General features: G+C 35.8%; 1 protein-coding gene across 1 annotated transcript in view; it reads right to left on the reverse strand.

Moving 5' to 3' along the window:
• znf407 (zinc finger protein 407) overlaps positions 1–25,978 on the reverse strand; it is a 259,450-nt gene that overhangs the window by 80,087 nt on the left and 153,385 nt on the right. Inside the window, exons 6-8 of the mRNA XM_066716068.1 lie at positions 22,087–22,170; positions 20,393–20,513; positions 3,202–3,380 (exon numbers count right to left, since the gene is read on the reverse strand). Of these exons, the coding sequence (XP_066572165.1) occupies positions 3,202–3,380; positions 20,393–20,513; positions 22,087–22,170 (384 nt within the window). The remainder of the gene's footprint in view (positions 1–3,201; positions 3,381–20,392; positions 20,514–22,086; positions 22,171–25,978) is intronic.

The following is a 25,978-nucleotide window of genomic DNA, read 5'->3' on the forward strand; positions in this document are numbered from 1 at the left end:
CTGCTAAAATGTTCAAAGTTGTCTGAGATAAAGTATGAACAAAGAAAACAAGACATTTGGCTACCTATTAGAGGAGTTCATTGCATGATTTTTCTTCCCTGCATTTTTCTTTGTAACACATTTTGAAGCATAATGAAAAATGACCATTTACAAGGATAAAGAAGTGACATTCACTGCAAACATGCCCCAAGCACCTCACTATTTTTCATTAATAATGTTGGGTTGCCTTAAACTCACTACTATGTACTCAGACAAAAAAGGTCTTCCAGTCATAATTTAACAAAATCAAACCATATGAATTGTCCTGGTTACTGATTGGCACAATCCCCTACTGAAGACACCACTGCAAAGGAGCATGAGCAAGGGGATAATTGTCATTACCATTTAATAATTACAATAATGTCTCATCAGCAATATTTCATATGTAAAGATTTAATATCTTTTGATTTACCTGTGGGTTCCAGCTACTTCTTTCTCACTTTTTTATATTGTTCAAAGAATAAAGAGCCATTTCTTTCATCCCAGGTGGAAGTTTAATTTGAAACGCAATGTGAAAATTAAAAATCTTCGCAAAGGATGTGAATGTCAGCTTGTCAATCAATCTAGTGGTCTATTGAGAAGTCTGCTGTTTAAGCTGTGACAAGAGTAAGCCTGTTTGATCTGTAGCTTTCAAAGAAAAAAATTGCAAGGCTAGCCATCAAAAATGATTTGCTTCTCGCTTAGAGTCCAAGTGTTATTCTGACAGAGTACAATCATAGGCAGGTTAATTCAATATCTACCTTGTTAATTTTTTTCCCTCTCCTTTTTTTGTCTTGTTCTGCCTCCTTTGATTTGATGTTTGAACATTTTCATAACTTAAAAGGACTAATATAAGTGAAACTCTCCTGGCAGAAGTTGTGAAGCTACACTTGGGCTAGAAATGCAGGCCCCACGCTGTGTGCAATGATTACAGATAATGGCTGCACACAACACGCTGTCCTGTGCATCCTGTATGTGTGTTGTCATACAGGGGCATGGGAGCTGCAGATCACTGTAGGAAAAAGTTAAAAGTTTCTGTTTGAAATGCATGAGCAGAAGAATACAAAATAGAAATATTGAGGGGTATGAAAACAACATTTTTATGCTAAATTTGTATAGAGATCTTAAAGAAAAGATGCATCAGAAAGATGGACAGCACTGATGACATAAATAAGGAGCAACTGAAATGCTTGCACCGATACTTGAATCAACTTGAGCACTTTTTGAATGACTGCAAAGAGACAAATGCTTTTATATGTTTGCGGCATTGTTGTATTCAACAAGGTGTAAGTTTTGTCTTATATTTGTTTCCTTGCCATCTGCGCATCCACTTATTTGGTGATTAGTGAATATGCACACCTGTATTAGGATTCTTAGTGATGAGAGGAGTTGGAATGCAGTGATTCTCTCTCATTATTTGTTTTCTAAAACACACAGATCTTTGACACAATAGATATCTGATCGAAGTGAAACCTACAGAGTATCCGAATTATGTTGAATCAATAAACAATATTAATGCACATTTCTTCTTAGTCAATTATTTCCTAAAACTGAATTAGGACAAACACATAAAAAAGGACATTTCCTCTTTAAAAAACAAAGGCCCCTGATTTTAAAAACCGTTTACCATTACTCATCCAGAGCTTTCATTTAATTCAAAAGAAAAGTAGAAACTACAGATACATTTTAAATATACACTTAGGCCTAGACCAAATCATTGCAAATTTCAACCTATACAACCTTAATAGTAGTTGAAATCATTGTCAGAAGTTACTTTATACTATTTAAGAATACAATTGGATAGGGTACAAGTTTGTGATTCTCAGGTAGGTCAACATTTGAATTTGGTCTTGTCCCAAGTACTGCAATTGGTCCCGAGCCACAAGCAAGCATTTTACATCCTCTCCAAACCAAAAAGTACAAAAGTCAGATGCTAGCCTGCTTATCACAGGTGCATTACTGCTGACAAGCACTTTAATGGGTATTACATCATCTTGTAATGGAGTGTCATATCAAAGACCACAACAACATCATCTACTACTACTACTACTCACACTAATATAGCACCTATCTCAGTAAGGATCCCTAAACAACAAAGTCCCAGCTGAACCATGACTCATACACTGGGGTTGAGCTTCTTCTGGGCAGAGGATTTGATTTCCTAATGAACACAGCCTCACAATATAAAGAGATATTCTAATTCTCAGAACCAAAGAAAGTGAGCTGCTTTTTCTTACTTTTCTTAATCTTACCATAAGCTGTTATGTAGACAGGAACAATATTACCCCTTCTCCTTATGTATTTTTGTCCTGTCCAATATACATAATGCTAAGCCTACCTAAACTACATAGATTGCTACTTCTACCACAATTGTGACTAGTTCTTGTCTAATTAAAATGTAAACAATTTTATTACATAATTGTTAGCCTCAGTGATTGGGCAGGACATATTTTAAGTGGAGGTAGAAGACATAGGTAAGACTACAAAGGGGCTCAATTCAAAGACTGCAACTACCCGATGTTTATGGATACCAGTACATTACGGGACTTTGAACATTATTCCAAGCAATAACTTCATTACACAAACCCACCTAAATTCATGTATTTACAGATTATTACTTACATCTCCGTTTCCTCATTTGTCTTCATATCAATATTGTTTGTGCAACATATTGTGTTCTAGAGTGCAGTTGTGGATGATTTAGGAATCTGCCACGATGAATGACTACTTTTTAGCAAGCGTCACTATGTCACATATAAACTTATTGTCAATGTTGACAAAAAACTAAAAGGTTTCATGCTTTTGACTTTCTGTGGTGAAATTAATTCATAAACTGCAGTAGAAATCATTGTACACTAATAATTGAAATAATAATAATAATAATAATAATAATAATAATAATAATAATAATAATAATAGTAGTAGTAACAAAATACATAAATAATAATAATACATTAGACACCACAGCCACACATTATATTTATCAGCATTCCAAAGTATGAGCCTTCTTATGAAGGAAAACAGGGCACCCTAAATTAAATCACACTGAGGTATATTGCTGTGTATAACTATGTAAACATACAAATAAAAACAAATATTGCTTAAGAAACATGTGAGGCAGACATCTGAAATTAATTGGCAAATTGAAAAAAATAATAATAATAAAATAAAATGATCATGTACCTGCATGTAAGTAAGCCAGATCTGGATTCTCAATGTCCGGGTGGATTTCTTTCAGATGATTGCGGAAATCCATTGGGGCATTGGTTCCATAGTCGCACTTGGGGCAGTTGTACATTTTCACTCCCTCATGTTTGCCTGTGTGAAGAATATGCTTGCGGATGTTTTCAGCACAGTTGGACCTTGAAAGATAAAACAAAGGAGCATGTTTGATATATATAAAACACACACCCTGGCAAGTTTACATTACTTAGCAGTGATTTTAATTGCATTATTAACATCCTTTAAAACTGACATATTTAAATGAAACAATTCAAAATTATCCACTGAGAATTGAGAAGCAATACTAAGTATAGACAATTAACACTTCCTCCTATGTAGAGCAGATATGAGAATAAACATGGAAGAATAATTGGATACAGTCATTCTAAATATATAAAATAAATTGTAGTGATAGTGTATATTACTACATGTCCGTTTTGAGTTTATTGTTTAGGTAGTTTCTATCAGAATTAACTGTTCAATATATAAATATTTGCTGACAAGCAAAACTGTCTTTCTATCTTTCTAAAACTATTTAATGCTTACATCTATAAAGTTATAATGTTGAAGAAGAAATAAAGGATTTTTACTCTTGACAGCTAGAGAGTTACCAACAAGTCACACATTAGAGCAGGTGGCATGACATTTGTGTGTGCATTAAAATACAGAGATGTTTTTTATAGTAAAAATAATGTAATATTTTTTGTGACATTATGTAAACAATATTGGGTTTCCTCTTTTATGCAATGCTTTTATATATTACATTGCAAAACATCTGGACATTTCCAGGTGTTAAACTGATTAAAATATATATTTTTTAAAAGGAACAAGTAGAAAGAGTGGTGAAGCTATGAAATTAATAGCTTTGTGTAAATATGGTAAATTAACATCTGACTGAAAAAACTTGACTGCAAAATAGCTCTTACACTTTATGTAAGTAACTGTTTCAAAACCTGTTAGGTATGCAGGTAGATAAATAAACAGATAAACAAATAAATAAACAAAACATCATTAAATAAGAATAAGGTGATACTACAATACATGCTGCCTTCTCTCATGACATATTAAACACAAAATAAATATAATATAAAGCTCACATTATATTTCATGCCCATCTAGCTCGTGCAATATAAACACACCTGCTCTTATGTAAACCATATCCAACTGAAACACTGTCATATTAAGAGCAGTGATTTACATTATACAGCAGGAAAAAAGAAAGACTGTTGCTCAAGTCTTACGGACCAAAGTAATTTACAATCATAAGCTTCTTTGGTTCTTTTGTATTGAATTAATCTGTTGGTAATAAAAATATCAAATGACTAACTGGATGGTGTATGTTAAGAGTCCCAATATAGTGTTTATTCAGTGCATTTTATTATGTCCAGTGCTTCGATGCTTTGCATTCAGACTATAACATCAACCTCAAGGCTTTTTGTAGCCCCGTTCTTAATACCATATACACCATATGTCACATGAAAGATGGGGGAACGTCTGATTCTGGCAGTACAGCAATATACTGTACTTCGTGATAAGCAGCAGCACAGGATTATAAAATATTAGTGTCAACAAATAAACAAATCACATATCTAATTAGTATGTTAACTGTGGATTTGTACGTTATTATGTCAATCAAATATTTTATAATAATAATTGTATAATAATAAAATGTATATATACTTGCAGTTTTATTTAAAAAAAATCCACAAAAGTGTAAAACACTGTAGTTGTTACAAATAAAAAAAATACCTGTCTACTGAGGAGTTAATGTCTGTGTTGATGGTACCATCTACAGTACCTATGTATTATTTATTATTGTAGCTTGTACCTGATCAATATTTCCATTATTCCAAAAACTAATAACATCTCACTTAGACACTCACTTTGCCAGCTTTGAAAGTACACATAAAAACAAAACAAAATCATTCTGCAAGGTAACTGCTGTTTTTTATATATATGGCTATATATAAGGTGTGTGTGTATATATATATCTTGGGGAGGCCTTCATCCAGCAGTTGATTAATAAAGGAAAATTATGATGAAGATGATATACAATGGTGATTCTGGGAAATGTAATGTTTGCATATATATATATATATAAAGTGTAATATATAAAGTGGTAGTAAATTAAATATAGTAGTCCTTATTGAATTGTATCCATTACTTTATATGTGAGATTTTTACAACTTCTTCACTTACTTTTAAGTCTTCAGGAGTTTAAGTGTACCCCTTTGCAAATGGAACAGCTCTAATTAAGCTGACCCTAGTGGGTCCACAGCATCAACATTCAAATTGAAAAAAACATTTGCTCTAATATATCACTACACAGTATTGGAGCACTAGCAATATATGTATGTGTGTGTGTCTGTATATATATATATATATATATATATATATATATATATATATATATATATATATATATATATACGCACACACGCGCACACACACACGCACACATTCCAAAGAACTTGCTCAGCGTTCATCTCTGTCCCTCACAAACCCAGCAAATGTCTTATTTTAAAGGAATATATACAGCTCCCGAAAGACATTTTCCCATTTCTATTCTCTTCAACTCCTGTGAGCCCTTGTTCTGTGTGATAAGGCAATCTCCTTGGGGATCTGAGCTGTGTAGTTTTGCACCACGAGTGACAAGGACTCGCCTTGAATAACTGCTGTGCGCAGGTTGTAATTATGTCAGCTGGAGTGTTGAACAAGGGGACTGATTAATGTGATCCCCAGTCCAGGCACAGTCCCTATCAAAACCTTCCCACAGACCAGCAGCGGGGATGGGTTAAGGATGAAAGACAAAAAAAAAAAAAAAAAAAAAAAAATGCTGTATCGTCCATGATAGATGAATTGCTCCACCAGTCTTCAGGCAGATGTTCTCGGACAGTATAATATACAATTACTCTCCCTTATCACCTTCCCAGGGACAATAAACCTTCCTCCTACTATAGTTCATGTGAATGAAGGCAAAATTAGTTTTACTTTTACAACAACACCTCACTTATCAAGCCGCTTTGTTTCGTGCTTTCTGAAAACAAGTACAATTACGTCCCACAAAGCAGTAACTGAGTTTTACAGAAGCCTTCTTTATTTGGGATGGCATTCCCATGCAATAATAGGGATGCCACTGTTAAAATGTGTCCAGTGGTTCATTCAACACAGAATTTGGATGTAGCACAACTGTACATTTCCAGGCTACTAATTCCTTTTTCCTACAAAATTCCAGGAAAAACAATGAAGCAGCAAAAGAGGTAAAACACAAATGATAGATTAAAAGGGATAACAAAGATTTTTCAATTTACTCTTTTGTTTAACAAAGAAGAAATTCATCAGTTGAGCATTAAAGGAAATATAAATTCTTCTCTAATAATAAACAGGGAGAAAAAAAGAACTCAGAAATAAAGGTTTATTAATTCAGACAATTTTGGCAATCAGCAGGTATGATGGCCTCATTATCTCTTTCCTGAAAGACATGCAATACTAAAAAAAAGCAACAATGTCTCCTTGGGAACCTGTATTGAATTGTAATATTTAAAAGCATGGTAGGAAACATTTGGCACATATGGGATGCTGTTGTGACAGACATCCCAAACCTCTAATATTAATGTAAATCTACATTGTCGTTCAGATTTCACATGCTTTGATATGAGTGTGGTCAGAAGAAGTATTAATATGTGCACACTGTGTCAACATATACCTTAAAAATCCTACCTATGTCAGAATATATTTCCTAACCATTAAGGTATTACTAATGACACACCAAAGATGCAGCTTCGAGATGATTTGATGAGTAAAAGTGAGTAGAAATCCCTGGCTTGAATGCAGACGATGCTGTTATTGGCACAATATATTGCTGAGTAAATGTAACTGCTTAATGCAAATTTTATATCTAAACCTAATTATGGGTTAGCCCAAAGTTTGGACTTGGTGTAGCCCTATGTATTCTTATGATCATCAAATGTGCTTTTTAGACAAACCATTGGTTTACCTTGAACAAGCAAAGCAACTTAGTCCCTTATGCATACACACCTATTTGAGGAACTTAGCACTGGAGCACTGAACAGCACTGGAGGCTGATGTTTTTGACAGCCTCACTCCATTCTCTTGGAATTTACTGTTCCAATGGCTTGTACCTTAACCTGTCTTGCATACATACATATAGCACCCACCACCTGACAGACACTGATCTGCAATTGCCACTTAAGGTTTCCTGAACTCAGTACCCTTCTGAGTACAAAGTGAAAGGTAATTGAGGATGAACTAGAATGAATCTTTAGAGTAGAAGAACAAAGTGTATAATTTGCCATTGTATGGAATTTCAAATTCAATATTAAAATTACATATGAGAATGCATGTATAACACACTTTTCTATAGAACATTATATATAATATATACATCATCAGCCCATATATGGAAGTCCTCCCCAAAATGTTTCAACTTTACGTTGATCTATAGATTCTCTATTCCATATCACGCCTGCAAATGTTATTATTTGATCTTCCCATCTTTCTTGTGGCCATCTTCTAGGTATTTTTTCATTTCTTGGTATCCACTCAATAGCTTCCTTGGTCCATCTTTGATCTGTTCTTCAAGCAATATGTCCAGCCCATTGCCATTCTTTCACTCTTTCGATAATGTCACATAGTTTTGTTTGTTCTCAGATCCATTCATTTATTTTTCTATCCCTTGTTATTCCAAGCATACAACTTTCCATGATTCTTTATGTCATTTACAGTTTCTGTATAGTTTTTTTTTGTTAAGTGAGCAGGTTTCAGAGCCAAGTGAGAACTGGAAGTATGCATTTATTAAATACTTTTCTCTTTGGCCAAATTGGTAGAATTCCTTTCATCTGTTTCTTCCAAATATACTCCAAATATATTCCATCCCTCTTCTTTGATTTATTTCATAATATCTCCATCTGTGCTAATTTGCTGTCCAAGGTCCAAGACATACCTTTTGACATCTTCAAGTATCTGTTGATCTTCTCTTCTCTGAACTCTTATCATTAAAACACTGAAAATTTTAAAATCAATGGGCAGGACACTTTGCAAGAAGAACAGATCAAATATGGACTAAGGAAGCTTTCGAATGGATCCCAAAGTACCTAGAAGAAGACCACATCAAAGATGGGAATATGAAATCATTAACTTTGCAGTTGTGACATGGATAAGATGTAGATCAAGGCAAGTGGAAACATCTTGGGGAAGCCTTCATCCAGCAGTGAATTGATATAGACTGATGATTATATACAGTTAGGTCCATACATACACCGATCAGCCATAACATTATGACCACTGACAGGTGAAGTGAATAACACTGATAAGTGAACATTTTGTCCTCAAAGTTGATGTGTTAGGAGCAGGAAAAATGGGAAAGCGTAAGGATCTGAGCGACTTTGACAAGGGCCAAATTGTGATGGCTAGACGACTGGGTCAGAGCATCTCCAAAACTGCAGCTCTTGTGGGGTGTTCCTGGGCTGCAGTGGTCAGTACCTATCAAAAGTTGTTCAAGGAAGGAAAAGCGGTGATCAGGTGACAGGGTCATGGGCGGCCTAGGCTCACTGATGCACGTGGGGAGCGAAGGCTGGCCCGTGTGGTCCGATCCAACAGACGAGCTACTGTAGCTCAAATTGCTGAAAAATGTCATGCTGGTTTTGATAGAAAGGTGTCAGAACACACAGTGCAGCACAGTTTGTTGCGTATGGGGCTGCGTAGCCGCAGACCAGTCAGGGTGCCCATGCTGACCCCTGTCCACTGCCGAAAGCGCCTACAATGATGGTCACGTGAGCATCAGAACTGGACCACGGAGCAATGGAAGAAGGTGGCCTGGTCTGATGAATCATGAGTTCAAGGTGTTGACTTGGCCTCCAAATTCCCCAGATCTCAATCCAATCGAGCATCTGTGGGATGACAAACAAGTCCGATCCATGGTTGCCCCACCTCGCAACTTATAGGACTTAAAGGATCTGCTGCTAACGTCTTGGTGCCAGATACCACAGCACACCTTCAGAGGTCTAGTGGTGTCCATGCCTCGATGGGTTTTGCCGGCAAAAGGGGGACCTACACAATATTAGGCAGGTGGTCATAATGTTATGGCTGATCGGTGTATTTGGACAGTGACACAATTGTCATCATTTTGGCTCTGTAGGCCACCACAGTGGATATGAAAGGAAACAAGATGTGCTTTAAGTGTAGACTTTAATCTTTAATCTGAGGGTAGTTACATCCAAATTGGGTGAACGGTGTAGAAATTACACCAATTTTTAGATGTGGTCCCCCCAATTTTAGGGGCTCAAAAGTATTTGGACAAACTAATATAATCATGAATTAAATTGTGTTTCAATACTTGGTTGCAAATCCTTTGCAGTCAATGACTGCCTAAAGTCTGGAACCCATAGACATCAGCAGATGCTGGGTTTCTTCCCTGGTGATGCTCTGCCAGGCCTGTACTGCAGCTGTCTTTAGTTCCTGCTTGTTCTTGGGGCATTTTGCCTTCAGTTTTGCAAGTGAAATGCTGCTCAGTTGGATTCAGGTCAGGTGACTGACTTGGCCATTGCAGAACATTCCATTTCTTTGCCTTAAAAAAGTCTTATGTTGCTTTCGTAGTATGCTTTGGGTCATTGTCCATATGCACTGTGAAGCGCCATGCAATGAGTTTTGAAGCATTTGGCTGAATCTGAGCAGATAATATAACCCTAAAGACTTCAGAATTCATCCTGCTGCTTTTGTCAGCAGTCACGTCATCAATAAATACAAGGCAGCCATACATGCCCATGCCATAACATGCTTCACAGATGAGGTGGTATGCTTCGGATCATGAGCAGTTCCTTCCCTTCTCTATACTCTTCTCTTCCCATCATTCTGGTACAAGTTGATCTTTGTCTCATCTGTCCATAGGATGTTGTTCCAGAACTGTACAGGGCTCTTTAGAGGTTTTTTGGCAAACTCTAATCTGGTCTTCCTGTTTCCTGTTTACATCTTCATGAATTCCTTTGAAATCCATTGTGGTGGCATACAAATTATGACAATTGTGTCACTGTCCCAATATTTATGGACCTAACTGTATTATATAGTATGAGAGAGAGAGAGAGAGAGATACTTAATTTATTCTATGGACAACACAAAAATAGAATGGCTCTGATATATTTGTAAAACTTAATTTTCCTTTCAAGGATCATTCTCCAAGGAAATTTACTTTTTTCCTTGGGAGTTCTGCAGAGCTCTTCAGAGATTTATCTGTGTAAAACCCATGTGCAACAATCGAACAGCCTCCCCTGGGACTGGCCACAGTTATCCCACATAAACAGGTGCTCCCAACAGGGAACTTTCTATCTTTCATGATAATGGGACTGGAACCTAGAAACTGTAATTTAAACAAATAGTCTCCCTCAGAGAGGACTGAGCTGTTTAATACAACTTGGTAATATGCAATATTTCAAAGTGGAATATGGTATTTGCAGTCTATTTATAAGTCACAATACTTTTGTAAAGATATTAAGCACTATGTTGAGTGATTATTAATCATCATAATAATCTTAATCATCAAACTTAGCATGTGTACCTAAAACAAAAACATGTCAGTATGCAAAAAAAACTGAATATCAGGAGCCATTTCTGCAATGTTCTTGACTAAATGTAGTACAGTATACCCTTCCAAAATGCCATCTCAATTGGAGGATAGAATATACTTATTGAATTGAAATTTCACAAAGATGTGGATAAGAAGTGCAAAGGAAAACAATGTTTAATGTATAGAATCTCTGTGGTATAGAAAGGCTGACCATCCAAAAGTATAGTCGAAAGTATGATGTAGAAAAACAAACTGTTCAGGTCTAAAGTATGTATATAATTGATATTCACCCCCATTGATTGTTAATATAATCCATTTCATATGAGACTGTCTATACAAGAAATACATGAAACCAGTTGATAAAGGTATGTGTCTTGAATTATTTTAAGATTTTGGAATGTAGGTAAACATCAGATCTATGAAACTGTATACTTCCTATGTGCACTTTGAAGCACATTGTTCCCACTGACAGGGGAATCCCTGCATATTAAAGTTACATTTTCAGCTGTCAATACAGAGACATTATTACAACTCTCTCCAAGACAATCCCCACTGTAGAAGACCGGAGAATCCAAAAGAATCCAGTCGGTGAGCCAGAACAAGTATTTCTATTTGACCCCAGTCTGTATACATTCTATAATTTTGCAAATCTTTGTGACAGTGTTAGAATAATTTACAGATTGTGCATTAACATCATCCATGAAAGCATCTCTAGTATGTGATTCAATATTGTCTTGTTTTTCTACCCCCCACAAATAAATGACAGATCTTATTGACATTTCAAATGTCATCACTGGCCACATAATAACTTGCTCTTTCAGCTAAGAATTGCACTCTGCTTCTGGGAGCTTTCAATTATTACATATATTATTATACATACAAACTTGAGGTGTTTCCCTCATTCTTTAGTCATTACAGAAACCACCTAAAATGTCACCCTACATCCAACAATTTGATAAATAACTCCACAATTCCCTATAAAGTTGTACTGCAAAGTACTGAACAATCTAAAATCTCAGAAGACATTTCAGAAACTGTATTGTTTATTATAATTTTTGTAATGAGAGTTTCTATGTTGATTTTATTGATTATTTTATTGATTGTATTTGAAGGTGATCCCATATGTTATAGCATATGACTTAGTGGCATAGCCAGGAATTCATGAAGGTGGGGCCAAAATGAGGGCAATTGAGTAAATCATGGGGGTGGGGTGTTGGGGGAACCCCCAGCAAATTGTTAAAATTGGAGACCTGAAATGCGCGATTCAGAGTCATTTCGAAGTGGAAAAAATGTGCTTAAAATATCCATGAAATCCATTAAATCAGGATTTCTAAACATACCAAAAACATATCTTTGCTTCACATCCACATATCACTATGGGACATATCTTGCAAGAAAACACATATCAACCACCATTATGCAAGCAAACTAGACTGGTTTCTGGTGCTTGCCAATCAAAAAGATCTATTTCGGTGGAGCTCTGTAATTGAAATCGGTGAGGATGCACAATTTTCTATTTGTGCGACTGCTACAAATATACGTCTTCACTTGAAATAAGCTGTTTCCAATGTAGGAGTTTCTTGGTAAATGCAATTCTACTGTTGAGACCAAATTCATCAATAATATCTCTATAAACTAGTTTGAAGTCCTTACTTATGTACAGGTGCGCTAGCTCATAAAGCCTTTCTTCTGTCCTAGTGGAGCACAAATATGATTTGAGTAGTTTTAGCACACTGAATGATCGCTCCCCTGTTGCTGTTGTGACTGGTATGGTATGAGCAAGTTACAAGTGACATAACCCTCAGAAAAATCTTCCACATCCTTATGTCTTATGCTTAACAATGAGTTGTACTTAATAGGGTTGGGGTCAATTCTGAATGTGTTGGTAAACTCCAATTCAATGCAAGAATTGGAAAATTAATTTAAATTGAAAAATCAGGAAACAGAATTTGAATTCTGAATTGGAATCAATAGAAATATAATTTAATTCCATGAAATTCAGTTTTAGGGTTTTACTTACATAGTCCAACATGCCACAAAAAAGCCTCTCACAGTAATGCCAAAATGTAAACAAAGCCCAATCGGCATAGGCTTGTATAGGTGTTACATAGGTTTATTCATGTGCCTCTTTGTGTGCAGTGGAAACAAAGAATGCTTACTGTAACTGCAATAAAGTTTCACAAATTAGATGTTGCGCTCAACATCCATAGAAATGAAATGTTGCTTAGTGTTCAAGCACAGGGAGAAAATATGTTGATATTGAATGTCATTTTACATTATGTTTTTTTTCAGCAACGTGTCAATGTTTGTTTCAGTTTCAGTTCAGTTTTGTTAATTTTACTTATTTGTTTAATTCACTCATTCATTTACTCTGCTGTTGCTTTTGTTAATTGTTCTCAAAACTCTTGTCTTTAAAATGTTTTTCTTCTTAAAAGATCTTTCATGGGAGTAGCTTTAGGTGATGGCAGAATCGTCAGCGGGGGTGCATAGCCTACTATGGAGTAAATATTAAAGCTCACTCATACTCAATACAATGTTGTGTATATTCAGCCTATATATAAGGGGGATGTTTCCATGCATAATACATTTGGCATTAGTTTATGAAGTTTTACACATAACAGAACAGGCTGTGTTCCATTCAATTGTGACAAGAAAATGCACTCACCAGTGAATAAACTCTGCTTATTCCAAGTGGGTTACATCGAACAGAAGCACAAATGTAATACAGGCCAGTATCCGTTTATATTACATTAGCATACATATTCATCTCTATATCAGGATAACAGCAGTTCTCAAGTTTAGCATTCATTGTTGTCACATACAGATACCACCTAGAAATCCGTGTAAGCATACTTTCTTATAGTGTTTGTTCCATAGAACAACGTGAAGTAACGCACTCACGATGGATTTCATGTATTCTAATTTATGCATTTTCTAGTCAAAATGCGGACATGTAAGTACAGATTTTCTATCATACAAGCACCTCTCTCTCTCTCTCACTCTCTCAATCTCTCTCCTTATATATATAGGAGTGAAGGTGACTTTTAAGAGCCGAACACTGCATCGAATGCCACTGCTGTCAAAGTGGCTGTAGTGTAAACATACCATATACACTCACCTAAAGGATTATTAGGAACACCTGTTCAATTTCTCATTAAGGCAATTATCTAACCAACCAATCACATGGCAGTTGCTTCAATGCATTTAGGGGTGTGGTCCTGGTCAAGACAATCTCCTGAACTCCAAACTGAATGTCTGAATGGGAAAGAAAGGTGATTTCAGCAATTTTGAGCGTGGCATGGTTGTTGGTGCCAGACGGGCCGGTCTGAGTATTTCACAATCTGCTCAGTTACTGGGATTTTCACGCACAACCATTTCTAGGGTTTACAAAGAATGGTGTGAAAAGGGAAAAACATCCAGTATGCGGCAGTCCTGTGGGTGAAAATGCCTTGTTGATGCTAGAGGTCAGAGGAGAATGGGCCGACTGATTCAAGCTGATAGAAGAGCAACTTTGACTGAAATAACCACTCGTTACAACTGAGGTATGCAGCAAAGCATTTGTGAAGCCACAACACGTACAACCTTGAGGTGGATGGGCTACAACAGCAGAAGACCCCACCGGGTACCACTCATCTCCACTACAAATAGGAAAAAGAGGCTACAATTTGCACAAGCTCACCAAAATTGGACAGTTGAAGACTGGAAAAATGTTGCCTGGTCTGATGAATCTCGATTTCTGTTGAGACATTCAGATGGTAGAGTCAGAATTTGGCGTAAACGGAATGAGAACATGGATCCATCATGCCTTGTTACCACTGTGCAGGCTGGTGGTGGTGGTGTAATGGTGTGGGGGATGTTTTCTTGGCACACTTTAGGCCCCTTAGTGCCAATTGGGCATCGTTTAAATGCCACGGCCTACCTGAGCATTGTTTCTGACCATGTCCATCCTTTTATGACCAACATGTACCCATCCTCTGATGGCTACTTCCAGCAGGATAATGCACCATGTCACAAAGGTCGAATCATTTCAAATTGGTTTCTTGAACATGACAATGAGTTCACTGTACTAAACTGGCCCCCACAGTCACCAGATCTCAACCCAATAGAGCATCTTTGGGATGTGGTGGAACGGGAGCTTCGTGTCCTGGATGTGCATCCCACATATCTCCATCAACTGCAAGATGCTATCCTATCAATATGGGCCAACATTTCTAAAGAATGCTTTCAGCACCTTGTTGAATCAATGCCACGTAGAATTAAGGCAGTTCTGAAGGCGAAAGGGGGTCAAACACAGTATTAGTATGGTGTTCCTAATAATCATTTAGGTGAGTGTATATTGCTATTATGAATATTTACACAAATAGGTAAAGCATATGGAGATGTCTGGATGATATTTATGGAATATTATTACAAGCATACAGTATATGGTTGCCTAACTTGCAAGCCAGTTCACATCCAAGTGTATGATGCTTGTGCACTGCACATTGGGTGGATCCACTAAACCATCCACTAAAGGCAAACTACAAACTTGCACAATGTAGCATATACATTTAAGATTGGAAGAAAGAATAATCTTAACATTTAGTTATCTAGTAGGGGGTGGTCAACGTTTTGCCTTTATTCCAGGCACAGTATACAAAGTGGAAGTACTATACATTGTTTCCACTGTATTGTTCTGCACTGTTACATTGACACACACACAATACATAGAAGGTTGAAATGTTAATAGCCAATTGTCACTAATTGGTCTATTTAATTGCCAAAAAACTTCCCCATAAAACTACTGAATATAATGTTTCATCAGTTTGCTACATCCTCAGAAAGGGGAGATATTATGGGATATATTATATAAACCTTTCAGCCAAAGTAAAGATCTAGCTCAACCATTTAATTTGAGGTAATTCATTTAGATCATCTGAGTTACTAATGATGGCTGTTTTCACACTTACATACTATTATTTTACAAATGTATTGGATGTTTAAGTATATAAATGAAGAGGAGCAATAGAGAAGCAGTGAACAGAATATATATATATATATATATATATATATATATATATATATATATATGTTTTTTTATATCATAACTTAAAAATAAATAAATTTGAAAGCAATCTTCGATTATAAAATGAACATTAAAAATATTTAGCAACAAAACAAAAAAACAATCCTTAAATGTTATAGAAGTGCAAAGCTAAAAGATAAAAATGTTTTAACATTTTCTTGTTTACTATGACAGAGTAAATCTATTTAAAATTATGCTTCAGAGACACACAAACAAACAAACAGAAATATACAAGAAAATATCTGTTTCTAAAAAACAAAAACAAAAATATCTACAAATTTTGCTTGGCTATATATCATTAAGATCTTTAAAAAGAAACCTTTCTATTATCGGTGCAGTTCACAACCTTTAGTATACATTTACAATGAATAATTATATGGATTCTGATTATCTGACTAGCACATTTCTTATTTTTTCAAACTTTGTCATACGCAGCCTGACTCTGGTTCAGCCAAAGACTGGAGCTTTCTTGCATGCAGTGGGATTATAAAATAATCATTTAAATTATAATTATAACTGACATATTAAACAAAAGTGGAATCTGTGAGCCGAAATCTATGAGTGATTTTCAGCCAATGGAAGGGGGAAATAAATAAATATATAAATAGTAAGAGCCCTAGGGGATGTGCATCACCACACAAATCTCTTAGATATGTAAATGACATAATTGTCATATTTAAACAACACAAAATGTGTTTAAGAGTCAGCAGGTGTCAAATTCTTAAAAGCCGATGCATTCTACAATATTAATTAGTCTACTAGAGTTTACATTTTTGCCAGCTTGACTGGCCTGGCAGCGAATAAAAGGTACTGTTTCAAGCTCCATAGGATGTTTAAAAAGAAATCTTCTCAGTCTCTTTTGAATATAAATATAGTGCCCATACTTTGGGCACTAATGAAAGCATTTAATTAGTCATAGCAAAAGCATATTTTAAATCAATTCCATGTAACTTATCCATGGAATGGGAAAGTAATTTGCATTTTAGCTCCTTGATGGCAGTCACACACAAAGACACTGTTTGATTTTGGTAGAAAGAATTATTAAAATATAATGAGTGGGAACTATTTGACAATTGAGTTGTTCTTTCTGTTAATCCTGGGTACTTATGGGTAGCTAAGGAAACTACTGGTTTGGTCGTTTACAAACAGATAAACAACAAATTCCTTATTTATATATCTATCAATTTCTATCTATGCGGCAGTCCTGTGGGTGAAAATGCCTTGTTGATGCTAGAGGTCAGAGGAGAATGGGCCGACTGATTCAAGCTGATAGAAGAAGAGCAACTTTGACTGAAATAACCACTCGTTACAACCGAGGTATGCAGCAAAGCATTTGTGAAGCCACAACACGTACAACCTTGAGGCGGATGGGCTACAACAGCAGAAGACCCCACCGGGTACCACTCATCTCCACTACAAATAGGAAAAAGAGGCTACAATTTGCACAAGCTCACCAAAATTGGACAGTTGAAGACTGGAAAAATGTTGCCTGGTCTGATGAGTCTCGATTTCTGTTGAGACATTCAGATGGTAGAGTCAGAATTTGGCGTAAACAGAATGAGAACATGGATCCATCATGCCTTGTTACCACTGTGCAGGCTGGTGGTGGTGGTGTAATGGTGTGGGGGATGTTTTCTTGGCACACTTTAGGCCCCTTAGTGCCAATTGGGCATCGTTTAAATGCCACGGCCTACCTGAGCATTGTTTCTGACCATGTCCATCCCTTTATGACCACCATGTACCCATCCTCTGATGGCTACTTCCAGCAGGATAATGCACCATGTCACAAAGGTCGAATCATTTCAAATTGGTTTCTTGAACATGACAATGAGTTCACTGTACTAAACTGGCCCCCACAGTCACCAGATCTCAACCCAATAGAGCATCTTTGGGATGTGGTGGAACGGGAGCTTCGTGCCCTGGATGTGCATCCCACAAATCTCCATCAACTGCAAGATGCTATCCTATCAATATGGGCCAACATTTCTAAAGAATGCTTTCAGCACCTTGTTGAATCAATGCCACGTAGAATTAAGGCAGTTCTGAAGGCGAAAGGGGGTCAAACACAGTATTAGTATGGTGTTCCTAATAATCCTTTAGGTGAGTGTATATACACACACACCTACACAATGTATTTAAGGAATATAGTATAACATATAAAATAAAGTATAAAATATATGATATAGTTTTTAAATCAACTTTATGTTTTCATTACAGGTTAATTATTCCAATATGAACATAGGAGGTGTAGCTTAAATAACTATTTCAAACATAAAAACTCTCCAAGAACAATTTTCTGATAATATAATTGGGATGGAAGGTAGTCCGTTTAAATTAAGGTCAAAAAAGACACTAATTCACCTAAATCCATTTTATTGGTGTCTGCACAGGGCATTAAACAAATAGATTCATATTAATGTAAACATATTTAAATCAATGCATGTCACATGACCAGCTTTTGTTTTAGTTATAGCAGTCTGCTATCCATATTACATTTCTGTGTCTGGGTTTAAAAAACAGCAGGGGTCAGAAATCTCAGTGCACAATGGCCTGGGGCTAACATAATGTTAATTGGGCTTCTAATATGCTACTTTAAGGAGGCAAGCTGTAAATATCAGTTACCATCATAACACATACAGCAAGTGCCCAAGTGTACGACATCCTGTGTCAGTATAGATCTCATTTTAAGAGACTGCACCCAACTGACAGAATAGTTTTCTTGGACAGATGTATCCATAATATTTAGATTGTATGGATTTATTTATTAATCACATATACATATCTATAGCCATATCTCCTTGTCGATTCACTGCTAGATGATATAGATATATAGATATATATATATACAACTCTTATTAAATATGTCTACAACAATATTACATGAACAATCTGACTTTCTATCTTTCTTTTATTATGGACTATGCAGTATAAATTGTTACAGGCTAAAACCACAGAACTAATTTGCAACCCCTGGCCATGGTCAGGCTTTAGTTAAAAACATCTTTAAAACTCTTTACAGCCACTCTTGAAGATGTGTTCAAGAATTTGGACTGGAGAAAAAGGAATGAAGTTGAACAGGGCTTATTTGAACAACTTCAGGTTTGCAGATGAGATCGTCATATTTGCAAAAACACCTGGACTGAACACCTAAAACTGGACTTCTATGAATGCAAAATGAGTAGAACCCAAGGCATGTCTACCAGCCTTGTTAAATCTAAGAAAATTGAAGCAGATCAATGGATACTAGAAGAAGTCAAAAGTTGTGTACCTTGGACAACAAATCAGCACAGATGGAGATATTATGGAAGAAATCAAAAGAAGAGTGAAAATGTGATGGAATGCGTTTGGAAGAAACAGCATACTATTGAAAGGAAATCTACCCAATTTACCTTAAACTACTTAAACTTCTCTGTCTCTCTGTCTTTCACTTTTGATGGTGAATGCATTGCACGATTATAAATTGTATGAATATGAGAAACACCAAACATTGCGAGAACATTGGAATTTAGAAATTAGCAAAGGAAAAAAAATAAACTGCCATTAAACTGTTAATAGGATTTTGTCTGAAAACAAAAGACATATTAATACAGTGGATAAGCACTTCCAAATCACTTTCTGTTCACAAATTTCTAATTTAGAACCCAGGATTCTATACGTTTTTTATCATATTAGTTGACAGCACTTCAAAACAACCTCATTACTTCAAATTAAATCAATCAGTCACCTACATATCTTATATTCTGTCTGAATATTCAGTGTAGGTTTTCAAAATGATTATGATGATGAACATTATGTGGTTATAGCAATGCGCATATTGTGTTTTATTTATGCATGGGTATGTTGATGTTTTCCATGCTTCATTATAATTGAAGATCTCAGAAGCTTCTTATGCTCATGCGAGGGCATATGAGAAGAAAAGTGCTCACAGTCCCTAAAGATAATGAGAGGTTAAAATTCTTTTTGAACATAAATAAGTGAAGTAATATTAAGAGAATACTATGATATTATTGTTATAAATGTGCACTTTTTGTGGAAATAATTTAAATCCTGAGAGTGGTTTACTTTAGAAATGGTTTACTTATTTTTTAAAAAATTGATTACTTTAAGAAAAGAAGATACATTTTTTGCTGTCTCTCTGGTCAGCCATTTACACATACATTACTAACAAAATATAAATATATACATAAAATAAGAACAGAAACTTTGTAGTAGGTCGTTACTAACTCCAGTGTGAAATAGAAACAAAAATAAAATGGCTCAGCTGAACATTGACATGGTTTGCTACTATTTGAGATTTTTTTTTTTTTTTTTCAGGTACACTGGCAAAGAAAAAAAATGCAATGTTGGTAAAAGTTTTTCAATTTCACTGCCAATTTAATGTGTAATTACTGGTGCTTTGATGGCATTTTAACGATGGGGAATTTCTAGTGGCGCTCGACAATGAGGCTGATGATGAGCTCCCCCCTAGAGTTGCTCCCATCACCTCTGGGTAGCCAATGAGCCGTTACCTGTAGTCACACCAGGGGCACCTGTATGGCTTCTCTCCAGTGTGCACGCGCTTGTGGCGTGTCAGATGGGACTGCGTGGTCGAGGCGAAATTGCACAGGTCACATCTGAATGGCTTCTCGCCTGCAAGATGGGAAAAAAACACAGGGCAACTGCATTTTTATCCCAAGCAACCTCCCTCCTGACACCCTGTCCTGGATGCATTTATGTCACATCCTTATAAAGCTTTTTGTTCATTAATAAAATAATAATAACAAAACATGTCTTTGTGATTTGTTCTTTGTGCTAACAGGAGTGCATAGAAAATTCCGGAGACAGAAACTGTATTATGTTGTAAGTGAAAAAATACACAAACAAATAAATACATACATGCATTTGAACCACATTAAAAAGCATGAAAATAACTGTGGAGGTTAAAGGTATGTGTGCTGTACATGACAGTGTTATAGCTCTGATAAGAACCAATTCAGGTCTGAAACTAATGTAAGGCAGTGTAAACTTTGCAGTGCAGTCAAAGATCAATAAATCTGAATATGTACGGTCTTCTTTAATTATGTTTAGAAATAATACATTGAAGAAAATAATTACTGCATTTTAATTTCCCCAATTTAGAGCACTATTTTAATTTCGGAGAACTTCTATGAAGTATCCATTTATAAAGTTGACCAGGCATAATACAATAAAAAGCTGTACTAGAACATTTAGATATCTAATAAAAAAAGCTAAAATATAGAGTGTTCAAGGTCTAGACTATCAATTTGAATTCTATACTTAGTGCCTGAGAGTTATAAAAGCATCTATGGTTTGCTTTGCTTTCTAGTCAGGTCATCATTACACGGATATGCAAGATGGGCAATTCGGAAAGGATTCTGTATCTGTATTTCATACAAGATTAGAAATTGCCACTACATCCTTTAAAAGAAGTTCTAGTGATGAATATAGTTGAAATTCCATTCAAGGTATTTCTCCACTTCCTTACTACAGGTCTGATGACAATAGAATTCAAATACTGGTTGCTCAGAATTTTAAAGGAAAGCCTATTCAATTGAAGTATAGAGTTATTTACACAGCCTTGGTATATTCAAATGAACACCCTTCACAAAACAGTAAAAGTGCCCCATTTTCTCCCATGACTTCCACCACCTGTGATCTAATTCTCAGTGTTTTGCCTGCCACCTGATATGATAACCCATTGTTTCCTAATCCTGGTCCTGGGGGCTCAATGTTGTCTGGGTTTATGTTCCAACTGCACCCTGAATTAATTACCAGAAACATAAATTTAACTAATAATTTGCATTACTTTTTTTTTTTTTTAGTTGGAGAATTTGGGTGCCTTTTATACTTAAACTGACATGATTTACAATTATGAATAAGCTCTGATTAGGCCAATTATTAGTTCAATTAAGGAACCGAGGGAACAAAAATGAGCAGGACATTGGGTCCCCAGGACCAGGACTGGCCACAAGCACCTGAGATTTATTGAGTCCATTTCCTACTTGGTGCTGTGTATATCTATGTCAAGGCAGCTCATTTTTATATGGCAGGGCTCAGTAATCCATATTATTATAGATCTGGAGGGGGCTGCTCGCTTTGCATAAGTGTAAGAGGGTGGGGGTAAAGCACAGAGCTGGGAATCTCTGCACTATTGTCACATGATCAGCAGAGAGAAAGAGCAGGGTGAAGGACAGTCACTAACCTGTGTGCTGGCGTCTGTGTTTGGTCAGGGCATGACGTGTCCCACCAGCGAACCCACAAAGGTCACAGAGGAACGACTTCTCTCCTGGGGCAACAATAAACAGATGAGAGACTGCAGAGGTCACAGATCATTAAAACATATCTATCAAGGCTTTCAGGGTTACTAATTCCTCCAATCAAATGTTTCCATGTAAATATGTCAAATGGGAATGAAATTACCACTGCGGTTTATTGACTGTGATAAAATCTGAAAAGCACCACTGAACATAATTACATACTTGTCAGACCCATAAAAATTAGCTTTATTATCAATGGAATGGTTTTGTACAACTTCATTTCTGTTAGATGTCTTCCAGATGGGGCTGCTTTATGCACTTGAACAGTTTTTATGTATATCCTGATTTTTTTTCTGTCTCCCTCTCTCACAAATTCCCATGCATCTGGCTCATCTACTAAGAGAATGAAATCTCTTTCTTTGAATATTTACTTGATATGTTTATATAGACAGATAGATAGATAGATATTAACTCTGTACAATGTTGTTCCTGATAGGTATAACTTTTGCATATATTTCTACCTCTTCACAGTCTCAAACAAAATACATAAACTGGAGGGAGTGCTGACTGGCCTACTAGATTAGCTAATCAGGCTGTCTGCAGCATAATCGATCATTTCTGTACACGAATGTCTCCAAGCAGAGAACCTGCCACTTACAGCTGAGAGCTCACAAATGCACACTTTTTTTTTCAACACTTTAAATCAATTTCCAAACAAAATAATACAAGTGTTCCAGTACAGTACGTAACTAGCACATAAACAGATTAGGAAAAAACACTGAAAGATATATCTATATATATCTATATATATATATATATATATATATATATATATATATATATATCTATATATATATATCTATATATATATATATATATCTATATCTATATCTATATCTATATATCTATATATATATATCTATATCTATATCTATATCTATATATATATATATATATATATATATGTGTGTGTGTGTGTGTGTGTGTGTGTGTGTGTGTGTGTGCATGTGTGAGTGTGTGTAGTGTTGTTAAAGCTGACATTATCACGAGAGTTGCATTAAACGGCATTAGAGTTGTAGTTTATCCTCACTACTGCTCTTCATCTTCATTTCGATACATCACAGTTTTTCACCACTGAAGATTGTTACATACAGAATTAGATACGGCCTTCTGATGTTTAAATTCACAATTTACAAGATTCACAAAATTACTGATCAAGATTATCATATAATATTATTATGGTAGCAGCCAGTATGTGGGTTAAAACAGCATAATTAATCACTGGGAATTATTTTGGAAAGGCAAGAAACAGTCCAACTATAAATAAACTGTTGTATGTTTTTTCAATTCCCCAAAATACACTGCAAAATTAACTGCAGTCCATTACCCATCAGTTAATTACTTTTCCAAAAATCCTGTCAGCTCTCGCCAAGAACAACCTCCAAATCTTTTCTAACAGAAATGTTTTTAAGCATAAATATGTCTTATTTAGCACTTTAGGCAATAAAATTGGTTTAACAAATACTCCATATTAATAAAAAAGGGCCCCCATGCAGGGTTACGTAATGAAAGGTTGACATAAGGTGCAGTTAGAAGTCGACGTCTCTTGCTAGTGAACAGCTAAAGTACCAGCTTCGGCTAAGGAAGCCACCCCTTTTAGTTCAATGTGCCGAGTGCTGAGCTGATGGGCAGAAAATGGCAAGAGGCCTTACAACAAAAAATCTAATAGCGCTGCATTTGTTGACTTTCAGTGAGTAATGAAAACAGGGAAATAAGACTGATATATCTCATTGCGTAGTTCTATGTGCATATTTATAAATCATTTAAAACTGATCTGTATTTTTCACAATCTGTCAAAGAATATGAAACCAAGAAAGGCAACTGAGTTTTGGTATTTGGTCCTGGCTTGGCAGTACCTTTTTCAGAACATTTGTATATATGCTGGATTATCCATATGTGACCCACATACTTGATGGAGAGGGAACAGTAGAATATAGGCAATTTATCACAGTTTTGTATTCACTACATCTTTATGAGTATGCACCACACTGTACTACTTATAGCGCAGCTTGCTAGCCTGTTTTGAAGAGGACTCGTAAATGGTATCACTTGCCATTATGTTAACAAGTGCGTTCAAAACAATTTTCTGAAAGCATTATACTAACTAAATTACCTCTTGAAACCAGATATTTCCATAAGAGCACATTAATACTACGTTTTCATTTACTGATTTATTTTACTTTATTTATTTTGGCTGTTTGAGCTAAATGTGCATACATACTATATATATATGTATAAATTATTATCTCAGTCACACAATTTTACAATTTCACTTCATACTGTTTTAATGTATTGATAAAATTACTAAAACATATATAGACTTATGTTAATAATCCTATCCTTTATATACATGTCAAACAGATAACAATTCAAAATAGGACTGGGATTTGTTTTCAGGTACTTCTTATAAAACAAATATTCCAGCCCATGAACTTGTGTGACTAAGGAGTAGATGGACCAAGTCAAAGGAGATTTGCACTGGCATACTGTTAAAAGGGAATCTGAGTATCATGCATTGCAGCTTCTTACCCTGTTTACAGGGGTCTTGTGTGAGTGATACATTTCCAAATATAGCATGTAGCACTTGCTAAAAAACTCTGAAAGCAGTTAAATGTGCTACATGTAGAAATCAGAATCTTGTGTTTATGGATGTTCAAAGAAAAGCACAGTATGTCACGCGTGTAGCCACAGTGTAGTGGAGTGATATTCCAGTTGCAGTGCGCAACCCAGATTTAAAGCTAAACTGTCCTCAAGGGCAAATAAGGATTACAGGTATTCTCTTTATTGTAATATTTACATTTTCTGTGGAAGCATCCTTTAATAAATCCAAGGACATTTAAAGGAGCTACTTAACATCATCTGCCGTTGTCCTTTTATTTGATATCTTTCTCAGTGTGTCATGGTTTCTGTGTGGGGCTCTTTGGTTGTAAGAAGGCACACACTAAGTAATCAATGAAAGAACACAGAAATGTAGCTGGCACTAAATGCTCCTTTCAGCCAAAGCGCTTTTGAAAAAACTAGAAAATCCTGTCAAGTCCACTACTTTTAAAGGTTTTTTTGGTGCAAAATCTCTGAGAAGCTGTTGAAGTACTTCTTTAGGATTCTCATATTTGTATTTATTTTTGTATTTTTTAAAACATAAATTTCAAAAATAAAATGACAAAAAAGACCAAAACCATCAACGGAACAAAACAAGAATCAAATTTCAAGGAAGATTTTACATAGCTTACAACCATCCCATCTTATTCTCACTATTCTTGAAGGCAAGGAGGTTCTCAGCAAGTGTAATGGATTTCACTTCCCCCTAGTTTGCATCAAAATCTACAAGGAAAGTGAGCCTGATCCTTTATTTTCTATTAGAAAACAACCACTGTCCCCTATCCCTCATTATGGTGCAGACTACAAGACCTAACAACAAAAATCTATACTATTGATCTATGCCAAGTCTCCACAATTATTCTTCAGAAGGAAACACTGACAATAAATTACATCTGCACTAGCTTTTCATCTGCTGTTCGATATAAGTGATCTCTCAGGGCAGGCTGGGGACCTTAAATTGTCAACACCCTTGTCAGGGAAGCTAAGGAGACCTGGGCCTCCCACAAACTACTCTTGCACAACAGCTCCGGCGGCTACAGGGTAATCAGAAACTGTAATTAGAAAAAAAATAAAAAATAATACAAGATATAGCGTGGCTGTTGTCAGTGAGCACACCATTCTTTTCTAGTCAACCTGGTGTTCAGGGTCTACCGTGGTTGTCCTTAAGTCATCTGACAC

Source organism: Amia ocellicauda, chromosome 10 (assembly GCF_036373705.1).
Source record: "Amia ocellicauda isolate fAmiCal2 chromosome 10, fAmiCal2.hap1, whole genome shotgun sequence".
Taxonomy (NCBI): Eukaryota; Metazoa; Chordata; class Actinopteri; order Amiiformes; family Amiidae; genus Amia; species Amia ocellicauda.